This window comes from Nothobranchius furzeri, chromosome 10, assembly GCF_043380555.1.
Source record: "Nothobranchius furzeri strain GRZ-AD chromosome 10, NfurGRZ-RIMD1, whole genome shotgun sequence".
Lineage (NCBI taxonomy): Eukaryota > Metazoa > Chordata > Actinopteri > Cyprinodontiformes > Nothobranchiidae > Nothobranchius > Nothobranchius furzeri.
In genome coordinates this window covers 31898987-31912611 of record NC_091750.1, presented here as the reverse complement: position 1 = coordinate 31912611, position 13625 = coordinate 31898987, and the positions used below count along the sequence as shown (strand labels likewise).

The window sequence follows — 13625 nt, the reverse complement described above, 5'->3', positions numbered from 1 at the left end:
CAGGCTGGACAGAGAGCAGCTGGTGATCTTCTGGGCTGTGCTGATGACCCTCTGCAGTACTTTCCTGTCTGCAGCTGAGCACCTGCATACCATGCTGAGGTGCCGTACGCTAGGATGCTCTCTATGGAGGCTCTGTAGATTGTCACCAGCAGCCTCTCCTCCAGGTCGTTTCCTCCTGCTGGGCCTTTATTTTTATTGTTTTACCACCGCCGTGGTACTTACTTTTGTTGTTGCTTTGTGGCTTGTGTTTACTCAAGTGTACGGACCACCTTGGATCAAAAAAACAACTACTAATTATTGTAAAACACAAGTAAACATCTGAAAATATTCTGACAAATTATGAAATGTGCTTTAAATAACCATGTAATATCTTGAGGGCTAGGTACCTTTCACATTTGAATCAATTCGGTACTATTTCCTGGTACCTAGGAAACATAGATACTGGTACTTAACTATCAAGCTAACATTATCTTAATCAGTTTTTTTACTTGCTGGAGCAGATTAAGACGATGGTAACTCACATGGAACAGTGTCGATGTTGTCATGGTCACCCATCACATTCGCTGAAGTGGACCCGAACTTTAGAGCGCATTCTTTCTACCACGCTGCTTGTTCTGTTTACAGCTGGCCCGCAGCGACGGACGACATAACGCACTGCAGGCTATCACGGGAAATCGGGTTCCAAACTCTATGGTACCGAAACAATGCACCGTTTCATATCACGCGAATCTGTCGTTGGTCGGTACCAAAGAATTCAGCTGGTGCCTTTAAAAAGTACTGATTACGGTACCCTTCTCTAAGTATGTATGGTTCTTCCAGTGCCTAGACCATTCAGAAGGCTTACAAGAAGGCCTGGCTGCCAATCACTGACCATGTCTTATGTACGGTATTTGGCAGCCACCGTTTGTGCAAGTACCCCTCTTAAAGATTCTTTCCGGAGTATTTCTCTTATCTGAAGGCACCATCTAGTGGCTGACAAGCATATCAGACAAAAAGTCAATTCCCCTGTTTAAGGTCACAACTTCACGTTTCTGTTTATAAATGTGCTTCTTAGCCGACAAACGGAGCTAAAACACGCTGTTTTACGAGTATTATTCTCATGCCATGTTGTGTTTTCATATATTTATATTTTAGAGACTTTCTTGTCCATGAAAAGTTCATCAACTCTGCATCAACCAAGGTATTCGTTAAATTTAAAGCAAATAAGCGGTAGTCTAATGCTATTGGTTAGTTCTGGTCGGCGCTCAGTTTCCATTGAATGGAGCTCTGCGGGGCAGGGGGCGTGGTTAGCAAAAAAAACAACATATTGCTTATATTATATCACAGTACATGATGAGATAATCACTTTTACGGATTTCTGAAAAATCATACATACTTTCTGAACGGGGGGAACTCCAGAAAGCAGCTTTAAAAAGCTGACATCTGTAATTTTCATCATTGGTTCACTTCAACTGAGAGAAGATATCAAAAATCAAGGAAATCACATTTAATGACTTTTAAATCATTTGTATTATGATGTAGAAAATAAGTATTTAGCTCTGTACTTCATTCTGGTAAACATTATTTGTGCTCTTCCACAGTCAGGAAGAACAAGAAAGAAGGCTGTGATGATGCCTCGGGTTGTCCTCACTCCTCTCAAAGTGAACGGAGAGCACGTCCCCTCAGGTGACCCGTCCTACTGTGCTGGAACCACCGGAATGTTTTAGTCTAGCCTCTTGACAACTTCCGTTTTCATTTTACTTGGTGATCTTCGTCTGCTTGTGATTTTAAAAGAATATTGGTATTTGGTCAGATAATCCAACAGAAATAAGTAAGTGATGCTGGTCTGGTTCTGTAGAAGAACCTTCATGAGGTCGGATCAGATCCCTGCTGTGGGTGCAGGATCTGGATTGTCTGAGCAACAAAACCATTACTGCTCTAAGTTAAATTATCTTAGAGATAAAGAAGAAGAAACAATATTTTATATAGTGCCTCAAGATAAAATCACGAGGCATTTCACAAGAACAAAAATAAGTAAAAAAGTGTGTGTGTGTCTGTGTGTGTGTGTGTGTGTTTATGTGTGTATATATACATATATACATGTCACTAGAAAACATTACAGTAGATGTTACCTGTGGAGCAGAAAGCATGCAACCGTGGCGTGGCTCCTCAGACTTTGATGGTCCTTCAGGTAATTCCATGAGAAACTGCATTGCTGATTGTAGTTTTCAGCCGTTGTATTTACTCAGATGTGCTCGGGGGCTTGTGCCTGCCAATGACATCATTGCACTATGGCAATACCGCTCGGTCAAAATATATTGCATCTCTTTTTCAATTCTGTTCTTTCACGTAGGTTTAAGAAAGATTTTAGCAGTTTTGTTATTGCATTCATGTTTCTTTCTGCCTAAATGGTTTTGAGCATGGTTATGTAACTTTTGTAAGTCGTACGTACAGCCAATCATTTAGTGTGATGTCATCGACAGGCGTAGGATCCCAAGACAGCCAGAAAGAAACATGGCGTCTCCCAAAGACGCTAGATTCGTGCCCTAAAGGAATATTTAAAAAAAATTACCAAACTGAAAACTGTGGAGGCCAAAAATCTAGAAAGGTAACACAGGATCCTGAGAAAGGTAAAATTGGTACAGAGAGCATCATTAACAGAAGGTAGTGAGGAAGAATCAACCAAAGGTCCCACCAAAGCCTGAACAGGTGAGTTTAAAGGAGACCACTGAGTCCACTGATCTCAGGCTCAGGGGGAGAGGTCCAGAGTCTGGGGGCCACAGCAGCAGATGACCTTTGACCTTTAGCCTGGTGCTGCACAACCTGTAGGCTTTGGTCAGAGGTGCTAAGAGTACTAACATTTCCTACTTAAATACAAGTACCAATACTTGGATAATATTTTACTCAAGTACAAGTAAAAGTATCTTAAATAAAATGTACTCAAAGTAAAAGTTACTTGGTTACTTTTTTGTCAGCATAAGCTGTGTTTGGGGCTGCCTTGACACTTTCAGCAGACGTACAGCTGTTCTTTTTCACAAAGTAATTCCAAGTTTTCCTGTATGTTACGGAGTATTTTCACCTCTGTCCGTCTGGTTATTTAGGCCACCGAGCAGAGCTGGGATCACCACTGAGTGATTTTAGGCACGTTTTTTACTCAATGCTAGTTGGATCCATTCTCAGTGTTTTATGCTACGCTAAAGCTAAAGGAGTACAGCTGGGTCAGGAGAATGACTGGGCTGGTTGCAAATAATTTTTCCCACTTATATAACTAGGAAATAAGTCAACAGACAAATTTAAATTTGGGTGGAATATCCCTTTAAAGGAAGCAAACAGATTCCGACTTTTGGGACTATAGAGCTCCGGGAGTTGACGTCACGTCTCCCAGCATGCAACAGTTCAAATCGAAACGGCCCCATATTGGCAGGTAGAAGCCGGCAGCTGGACTATTTGTTATTGTCAGAAAACTCAATCAAACAGGAAATATGGTAGATTCCTGTTGTGCCCCAGGATGCAGAACAGACACGGACGACATAAGGAATGAGCCATCTACAGGACTCTCCAAGATCCAGAATGTCGCAAACATTAGATCATTGTAATAAAACGCGCTAGTGACCGGGCTAAAATGAAGCTGTGGGATCCGGAGAGTAAAGGTTTTCACTTATGCAGCGACCGCTTCATATCAGGTACTTAAACCAATGTTTCCTCACCTGTGTATGGTATTTATTTTAAATGCTTTTATTACGATTCTTAGTGGGCTTCCTAAACTTATTTTGGCGTGGCTTTTTCTGTCTTATTACTTATAGCAACAAGTAAACGTTGCCTCGTGAGTTCTGCGTGCTGCCGTTTACGTGTTTTATGATCACAGCAATTAACCGGCTAAGCTGTATTTCATTTTAAGCAATGGTTGATCAATTGTCAGATCACACATAAAAAGCACTTTGGATTGCTGTTATCTGTCTCACCGAGACAGAACTCAGGCAGATCCTGAGACGCTCCTGCTGACATTTTTATTTTATTCATGGAAAACAATCAGACTAGTGATTCCTCTTGGTGTTCAGTTTATACATTCAAACAGCACAGCACTCTATTTAAACTACTTACGTGTAAATCTGTTATTTGTCCATCCATTTTCATCCGCTTCTCCGGAGTCGGGTCATATGTCCTGTTCTACTGAATGGACCGAGTCTGTCCCTTGTGGACCACATGCCTCTGGTTTGTGTCTGCTCCACCATCACACTGGCTTCTCTCAGGGGAACCCTTTGTTTCTGTTGCAGGACACATGAAGAGAAGTCGAGGAGGGGTTGACGTGGACTTCGAGACTCCTGGTTCCATCCTGGTGAACACCAACATCAGAGCTCTGATCAACGTGCGGACCTTCTCAGCCTTCCCATCGCACTCTCAGCAGCAGCTCCTGCATTTGCTACCAGAGGTGGACCGACAGGTATCTGGTCTTCATCGCCTAGTTTGTCCTGGCTAGACCCATCCATGGGGCTGCAGCAGGACCGTTACTCTTCTGTGTTTTCAGCTGTTGATCCAAAGGTTACTGGCCAGGACGTTCCACCAGAACCAGACCAGGGTTTGTTCCGGAGAGCCATAGGGGTCCTCTCCAGGAAACTTTTGATCCTTCTCAGGTGTATCCTGAGTTTCCAAAGAAGAGCAGACCCTACAGTGGAATCAAAACAGCTGTTATTGATCTCAGATCAGCTGTATCTATAATCCTATGGATTTAGGGGGTTGTACTTGCTGGTGTTTAAAGGTGTGGACCGTGTTTCCTCCTGCTGCATTTGTAGATGTAAACATCCGACCTGAAAGGCTCGGTGTTTTGACTTAAATTTCCAGAGCAGTGTAACCATAACAGAGTTTATATATTTAAAAAACCCATAAATCTGAAAGAAGACGTGTTTGCTTGACCTTTGTGTAAGAAGTTTTTTAATGACTATTTTTATGTAAGCCTGGTTTATGCTTCTGCGTCAAATCCGCAAGGGAGACACATTAACCAACGCTTTGCTGTCGGACTCAGGTCTCCTGAAGAGCGTTGCAAAGCAATTCCCCGCCAGGACAGCAGAGGGTGCAGTGCTGTTCTGTGGTACCCTCTCATGTGTCTGGTCCGAAGTAGTGTATTTAATATTGTGTATTTTGTATTTCAGAAACTTAACAGACACACTTGTCTCTCATTCTCCTCCACTTCTGCATGCATTCGCTACCTCTAAGCCCACGTTTCCCGTCAGTTCCATTGAATCACTCCTCCAGTCACGGGGAATCAAATGTTCATATTTTTAGTTTTTCTGCAGGTTTTCTTCAAGCTGCTCCGTGTCTGCCGCTAGATATCTGTCGCCCTCTTTATGTTTTTGAGGGGGCAGTGGTGGTGCTGTAGACAAAAGCAGAGTCCTGACCAATCACAAGCTTGTGGTCTGTCTCGTTTGGTGGATGTTGAGAAAAGTGGGCTCGACTCTGTCATTGCGAGCCAGCTGTAGAGCCCTCAGAAGGACGGGTAATGGCGTTGCGTGCCTTCGTACCAGCACAAACGCAGAAGCACAAACTAGACTTTAGTGAGAGGCCAATGATGTCATCTTTTCTGGCTCCAGCCATTCATTTCTGATTGTCCCAGTCCCCTAACGTATGACCTGCTCTGTGCCGTCTCTGATTGTAGATTGGACCTGATGGCATGGCCAGACTCAGCAGCTCAGCTCTCAATAATGAGTTCTTCACCCACGCTTCCCAGAGCTGGAAGGAAAGGCTGGCCGAGGGTGAGTGAGTAATGGAGCATGAACATGTCTGCTAATCTTTAATCACTAATGTGGACCTCACCATCAGGAGCCTCAGCACTGTGGGTACAAGCAGCTACCTTTACCCAGTTTGAGAACCGCAGCACTTACGACCTTCGTTCAGGACAAAAGTACCTGTATACTACACAGAAAAACAACAATGGTGATGTTGAACATTCTGATTAGTCGATGGCTTTTTGTCAGACTCTGAACCGAGAAGCAGCTGCAGGCAGAAAGCTCTGCAGCAACCAGTGACTCCACACACTAGCCAGTTGTGACCGTTGTAGCGTTTGTGACCGGGTCATCTCTAGGGTTGGGGGATTAAACAAATTACTAGTCTATCACTGATTAGCCAAGCCCTTTGCCAATCTTTTTTTTAATGAGCAGTATTTATTTATGCCTTTGAATTAGTCTAGCAGATGGGACATTTCCCTTCATCAAATCTGCATCTTTTTTGCAGCACTTGGTCCATTTACATACAAATATTACACATCATTTAAAAGTACACTGTCAAACCACTCAATTCATTGTTTACAGCAGGGGTGTCAAACTCAGAAATGAAAACCTGGGACGAAGTCACGGGCCAACAACAAAATATAAATACCATTTTATCTTAAATGAAAATGCAATTTCTCACCTGTTAACTTTCATGTTTTGGAGCAGAAAACCTAAATATTTAAAGCTCAGTTTGCTCCACTGGTTTACTGTGATGCTCACATGATTACAAATATATTTAAAATGAGCAAAAAAGTGACAATTGTGATAAAAAATGTTAAGAAAGAGAGAGAGTGAACAGGAAAGAGGGAAACCAGTGGATCCTGAGGAAGGTGGAATAGGTGGGAGAGCAGAATAAAGAGAGAGAGGTGAAGAAGGTCATACAAAAGCCAGCTTGAACAAGTGAGTCTTCAGCTGCTTTTTGAAGGAGACCTCTGAGTCCACTGATCTCAGGCTCAGGGGGAGAGAGGTCCAGAGTCTGGGGGCCACAGCAGCAGATGATCTGTCACCTTTGACCTTTAGCCTGGTGCTGCACAACCAGTAGGCTTTAGTCACTGGACCTCAGGGACCTGCTGGGGGTGTAGGGACTGAGAAGATCACCATCCATGTAAGGCCCTATAGACCAGAACCAGGATCTTGAAATGAACCCTGAAGTTGACTGGCAGCCAGTGAAGCTGGAGAAGCGGGGTGATGTGGGTGTGTTTGGAGGACTTGGTCAGAAGCCGAGCACAGGCGTTCTGAACCACCTGTAGACGGTTCAGGGAGGTTCTGCTCAGACCATCGACATACATATATGGACAATGGGTTTCCATAGGCTCCAATAACACGTTTTTGTGCTAAAATGGGAGGTGGCCACCACCGCCATTTTGACCGTGTCACAGGTTCCGTCAAGCCCAGACAATTCCATAAAAGGGAAGAGAGGAGGAGCTGAGGGTGGGGCTGTAAGGCTGGGATCAACTGACGACAACCGGTCGAACTAGCTACAAGCTAATCCAAAGCTAACGCGGAGGTGGGAGCTAAGCTAACGGAGGTAGCAACCTAGCTACAACCGGAGTTAACTGTGCACAACACCAGAGCTTCTGAGTCAGAGATACGCCGGGCTGACCGCTGGGTAAAACCGGGTGGAACACAGAGGTCTCCGAGACCTCCACAAGCCGGCAGCCGCACAGCAGACAAGCGCCGCTGCGATCTGAGATGCGCAGAGCTGCCGCTGGGGAGAACCGGGTGGAAAGGTTTCCATCCCAGAGCTCCACAAGCCGGCAGCCCGCCGCAGCACACAGAAGCCACGATCAGACAGAGATGCGCCGAGCTGCGGGAAGAAACAGCCGGCATTCCGGGTGGAAAACATCGGTCTCCCGAGAGCTCCACAAGCCGATAGTGGGAACCCAGCTCCACCAACATGTTATATTTCAACCCATTTTCTAAAGTGCAGCATTATGTTAAATGCACTGGGTTTTACTCTATTACATTTAAATTTCATGGTTAAACAGTACATGTTAAAATCTAAGCTCAGCTCGGCAGTGACCTAAAATACATAAATATAATTTTACTTACCGAAAAACATGAAGTGGAGACTCCTTTGACGCTCTATTAGTGCAATTAATGCCACAGCAAGTCATTTTGTCCAACAATTGCACAAATAATATCCAAACAAGAATACACACACACACAGAGACTCAAAATCCCGGAACAGTTTCCAGGCCAGACCGAGGCTCTACTGAGGCCTTTCCCCGGAGCTAGCTCTGTGGTCACGTGGGTCTGATGCTCATTAATTATACAGAATTTTAGGCTTTTAATACACTTAAACAGAAGAGTGAGAAAAACATTCACCCCCCTCAGAGTTGTCATGAGTGTAAACTAGATCATTTAAACCTAAAACATGTTCTGGTACCAGGCTGTAAACATGTTTATTTCTGCTGTGAAATTGGTATTTTTAACATGGGGTCAATGAGGATTTGCTCGCTTCTGACACCAGCCCCTAGTGGATGAGGGTGGAACTGCAATTTTAGAGCCGCATTGTGGGGGCTTGGCTCAGACACGTGAAAAGAGAGTTACAGTAGTCTAAAATTGAAATTTAGAAAACACAAACTGTCACGTGAAACCTTCGTGGCTTGCTTCCACAAACTAAGTAATTGTGATTGGTGGAGTGCTCCATCCGGTGTGTCAGGCCCACAGACAGTTTAAACGTTACTTGTGGGAATAAATCACCCAAAGTCTCTATTTTAGACCGACAAATATTGCCCAGCAATTTTTATATATTGCCCAACCTTAGTTGGCATGCCAGGAACCACAACAAAGCAGGTACTGAAGGTTTAGGGGAAAACACTGAACTGTGCTGTTGGAAAAGGCTTTCCAAACTAACCGCATCCATCTGGGTCACGGTGCATGCAGAGTTTGACCCAAAACTCTCAGTGGTGTCCAATGGTTCAGTTATGTGTTCATCATGCCCTAAATTTCTTCATGAATCTGTTAATCAACTAAAGTTTGTTGGAGCGGAGGACCATCTGAACCATGACTAATAGTGGTCCTATCCTAAACCATCAGAACAGCCCCACTCTGTTGAAAGGTGAATTGTGGAACTACATGTTCAAAACACAAATTTGTTTAACTTCATAGGTGAGTTCACTCATGAGATGCAAGCCCGCTTTCGACAGGAAATGGAGAAGGAGAAGAAGGTGGAGGTGTGGAAGGAGAAGTTTTTTGAGGAATACCATGGAGAAAAGTAAGATTTGCCAAATTCATCCAGATTCAAGCTTTCTGTGTTTTTGTGTCATGTGACTGAACCTCACCTATGTCGGGCTTCTCAAAGGCCATACACTTTATGTATAGGGCACTTTTAACATGGCATGACAACCGACTCAAGCACTGCACATAATAAAACAACATGGGCAGAAATAGTCACATACTCATAAAAACTATTAAAAATAAAAAAATAAAACCACATTATACTGATTCACATATTTAAAATTGAACATCCAAGGTGAGAAGGAGGATGACAAAGCATGAGTAAATGCTTTATAGCAGGGGGTGCTCATAAGTGGTCTGCAGGTGTGCATGCATTGTTAAAATAAATAATGCGCACCAGAATAACAGCTGTAATGCGCGTTTGCGCTCCTGAGACTTTGTGGTGGTCCAGTAGGTTGGTATCATTGTTTCTTTGTGTATTATGGCTCTTTAGTGTCATCTACAGTGCATCCCTTCTGTGTCTGCAGGTCTGGCCTCACACAAGAGGAGTCCCTGAAGCTCACGATGAGCGAAGCTGCTGAAGTAGCACTGGACAGCGATGTTAATGTGGTGGCAACTAGTGCCCCTAAAAGACGCAGTGTGGGTCGTCGAAGAAGGGATGGCAGGATGAGAAAACGCACACGGGCTGACCTGCGTCGCAGAGCACGTCGGACACTCTGCAAGGCCGCTCCAGCGCTGCCGTCCACAGAAGCAGCTGAGACGGGTGATGTGTTGGACATAGCAGCTGTCACCATAGACTCGTCCGTGTCCAGCAACACGGTGATCCAAGGAGAGGTAATTCTCCAAACGGACTGTGGTGTGGAGTCCCCTGTTGAGAGTGCCTCTAAAGAGCCAGTGGCTCCTCCCACCCCAGAACCAGTCATGCTGCCAGCCCCTTCCCCTTCCCCTGCTCCCAGTCCCAGTCCAGCATCCACCAGTGCAAATTATGAGCCTGAAGTTACTCCAAGCCTCCTCCCCAAGGAAACGGCAGCTGTGTCAGGTTCCACCACCTCACCATCCTCTTCTTCCTCCTCTACCTCATCGTCTTCATCCACATCCTCACCTGCTTCATCGCCCTCTTCGTCTGAACAACAGGGAGCTTTTGCTGCAGCTTTGGACTCTTCATCATCTTCAGGCTCTTCCAGTGCTACAGTTCCTGCTGATCCTCTAGACGACACAGCCTCTGTGATTACCTCAGTCACCGGGGGAACTGGTACCAGCAGCCGTGAAAGCAGTCCATCAGCCAGTCCAGCTACCACTCTGGCTCTCAGCACTGAGCTCAACGAGCAGAAGAGAAGGCAAGACGAAACCGAGGCTCTCTCTAGCTTTCCCGTCAAAAGGGCGCGACTTGACAGCCGTCAGTCCTTTCGTACCACAATTGACGGTGTCAGTACGGAAAAACCACAGCCGACAACCGAAGAACCCAAGGTGCCACCTATCCGGGTAAGACCATGTTGCTTAAACTAAGACCTGCCATACTAACTCTTTGTACATGAAGTGTAACTGATTAGTTGCATTTTTTTTCTGTCTTAGATTCAACTATCCAGAATCAAACCTCCCTGGGTCAAAGGGCACCCCACCTACCAAATCTGTCCCCGGATCGTGCCCCCCGGCGAGGGCTCGCGTAGGTCGGGGACGGGGGGGGCGCGGACTTTGGCAGACATCAAAGCCCGTGCCCAGCAAGCCCGTGCCCAGCGCGAAGCCGCTGCTGCTGTTGCAGCCTCTAGCGAAGGGCCAGGGCCGACCAGTGTCCGGCTGCAGCCTGCTGCTGGGTTACCGGATAGCAGCAATGGACGACGAACAAGAGAGCATCCAGGACCTATCGAGCCCGGAGGAGGAGATGGAAGAAGAAGAAGTAGTGAGATGGAGGAGCAGGAATCACCTTCAGGCCCTAATTCATTTGGAACACAACTACAGCTTCTCAGTGTAGAAGTCGGCTCTCACCCTTCTCCTTCATTGTCCAACACATCTACATCCACGTCCTTGGAGTCTCCACAGACCTTAAGTCCTTTGCAAGATAGTTCTACCAAGTTGCTCAAGGTTGGAGACGATATCGAAGAAAAGTCAACAGCAGTTCAGACCCCCTCTGGTGGATTTGCTGACAGTACTGGTATGGCCTCCCCAGAGCCGGACTCGGGATCTGTGGTACTGGCCTCTGAGTCGACCGATAAGGAAAGCCAGCTCCCCAAGTTTGCTATTGTTCACCAAAGTTGTGAAAAACCTTCACTGACCCAAACTTCTATTCCAGATTCCCTTCCTAGGTTTGGGGCTCAGGGCGTGGACGTTATTCAGACACTGGCTAATTCATGTCAGACCAAAGAACTTGAAAAGGCAAATGTGGCTGAAGTTGGGGGTATCATCCAGCACAGTTTTCACCACAGGGATCTCTGTGAAGGAATTTCTCATTCAGCAAGACAGCTGACAGATGACTCATCTACCAAACGTGTTGAGATGCTGAATGACTGCAGGGAGAAGGATGAGGAGGCTGACACTCACAGTGACTCTACAGAAACCGCTTCAGACTGTGAGAATGACAGCCAGGAAGATGAGCAGCAAAATTACACTGACCCACACTGGCGTTCCCACCAACATGGACAGTTAGTCATATGTAGCCCTCCCTCTCCAAACCAACAGCCTGTCATTCAGGCCCTGGTGTCCAGTCACCAAGGCCAGACAGTCGTTGCACCCTGCTACCCCAATGGTCTGCCTCAGCAGCACGGTTGCCCTTTCTCCTCAGACCATCACTTTCTTCCTGCTGCCTCTCCACACGGGCTCAGAGAAAACAACGTAGTGGTCAAAATAGAAATTACAGAAGACTGTCGAACCTCTACACCAAACTCCGCTGAAGAGAGGTGTCATGAGATGTCTGGTGTCTCACACCTAAACACTGCTGCTGCCTCTAAAAAACTGACAAGCACAGTGAGACCTGTGTCCACTGTAGAGGCCAACAACCCTTTGGTGACACAGCTGCTCCAGGGCAGCCTGCCCCTGGAGAAAGTTCTCCCCGCTCACTCTGCCAATAGGCTGGAGATTAGCCGATTGCCAGGGTCCCAGATCAGACCACCAGCAACAAGGAACCTGGGGCCTCACAACAAGCATGAGTTCTCTGTCCAGTTTTCTAGTACAAACTTGTCTCCTATCACAAGGTCCCCAACAGGTCCTTCAGTGTCTTTTCTCCTGGAAACATCAGATGCATCTGTGAACCTGCCCCAACAGGCTTCTGGGGCTGTTCCTGTTATCACCTCATTGCCACCATCTTCTACTTCCTTGTTATCCAGAAGCAGTAAGTCGGACGTTGGTTCTCGAGCTGTTGTGGAACCTGCACCTGCTAATGACTCTCATGGTCATCAGTCTCCTCAGAAAGTTACTCCAGACAGGCTTCAGTCAGCATATCAGACTGTGCCCACTACCCCCTCACCTACCTGCATAGAGCCTCATCCGGCTGAGAGTGCCATGATGACAAAGATAAATATGCGACCCCCACAGTCACAGCCCCCCCACTTTCATCCACACCAGTCTCCTCCTACAGTAAAGAATGAAGGTGGTGCAAGACCTTCCTGCCAGGCTCTTGCCAAATCCCTCCCCATTTTGCCTTTCAATGGCACCAAAAAGGAACCTGTGAACTGTATGGATGGATATTTGAGTGGAGGTGCAATGGAGGGCCTCCTGAATATGGAAATTACTTTGGCACGAATAGCAAAGAAAGAGCACAACAAAGCTTCCTGTTCGTCCAGCTCTCCCTCTTCCTCGCCCTCCTCTGCATCTTCCCTTCCCTTCCAGCTGTATGGAAAAGTCCCCAAACAGAGTGGAAATCTTGGAGTAAGCTACACGGCTAACGTGTCCATGATGGACAATGGTGGTTTTCCTCGGGGAGTAGCTGACAGTGTACTCCAGCTCCGCCCCCGCCTCACCTCTAGCCATACTACTCTCAGCATTCAGGCCTTCACGGAGAACGCCGCTGAGGAAGTGGCTCTCAAGTGTTCGTGTCGTCTGAAAGCCATGATCATGTGCCAAGGCTGTGGTGCCTTTTGCCATGACGATTGCATTGGACCCTCTAAACTGTGTGTCTCCTGCCTGGTGGTCAGATAGTGTGTTCATGATACTGTGCACTGTAGATGTGCTGCTGATGATGCATCGGCAGGACAACGTGCAGCTTTAGTGTACAGAGGTCTAATTATGGTAGAGAACACAGAATAATCCTGTTAGGTGAACTTTGCCTTGTATAATAGGTCTGTTTTCTTGTTGAATATTTTTTGTAACTGTATTGATGATTGTTGTTGTGAATTTGGGGCATGATTAATTGTAAATTGTGCTATTTACCTCATCTTGTTTTGCTCCACCTGTCATTATTTGGTGGTCACTATTGTTTTGGTTCCTCGTTTGCTCTGCAGATAGGAACCGATTGTCTCTTTGCGCAGAAAAGTATTTTTTTATACATTAAAATGAGTAAATGACTTTGTTTTCTGTTTGGATTTATTAGTTGCCATCCATCCATCCATTTTCATCCGCTTACCCCCAAATTCCACTACCTCCGCTCCGGCACGAACTCCGCAGCAAAATCTGTCCCGTTGTAGTCATTAAAGCAATTCCACTACTGCGGCCGTGCTCCGGCAGTGCGGCGCAGTGCGCCGCCCTCTGTTCCGGCGTCCGGCAAAAATAGAA

At 46.1% G+C, this 13625-nt stretch overlaps 1 protein-coding gene across 2 annotated transcripts in view; it reads left to right on the top strand.

The window, feature by feature from the left end:
• Window positions 1-13418, top strand: part of asxl1 (ASXL transcriptional regulator 1) — a 49017-nt gene extending 35599 nt beyond the window's left edge. The window contains exons 5-10 of one of the 2 annotated variants that reach the window (XM_015967370.3): window positions 1581-1665; window positions 4254-4420; window positions 5630-5726; window positions 8856-8961; window positions 9452-10406; window positions 10497-13418. In XM_015967370.3, coding sequence (XP_015822856.2) covers window positions 1581-1665; window positions 4254-4420; window positions 5630-5726; window positions 8856-8961; window positions 9452-10406; window positions 10497-13052 — 3966 coding nt within the window. In that variant the 3' untranslated portion in view covers window positions 13053-13418. The remainder of the gene's footprint in view (window positions 1-1580; window positions 1666-4253; window positions 4421-5629; window positions 5727-8855; window positions 8962-9451; window positions 10407-10496) is intronic. The other variant, XM_054745605.2, reaches the window with a different exon arrangement.
• Window positions 13419-13625: the final 207 nt, after the last annotated feature.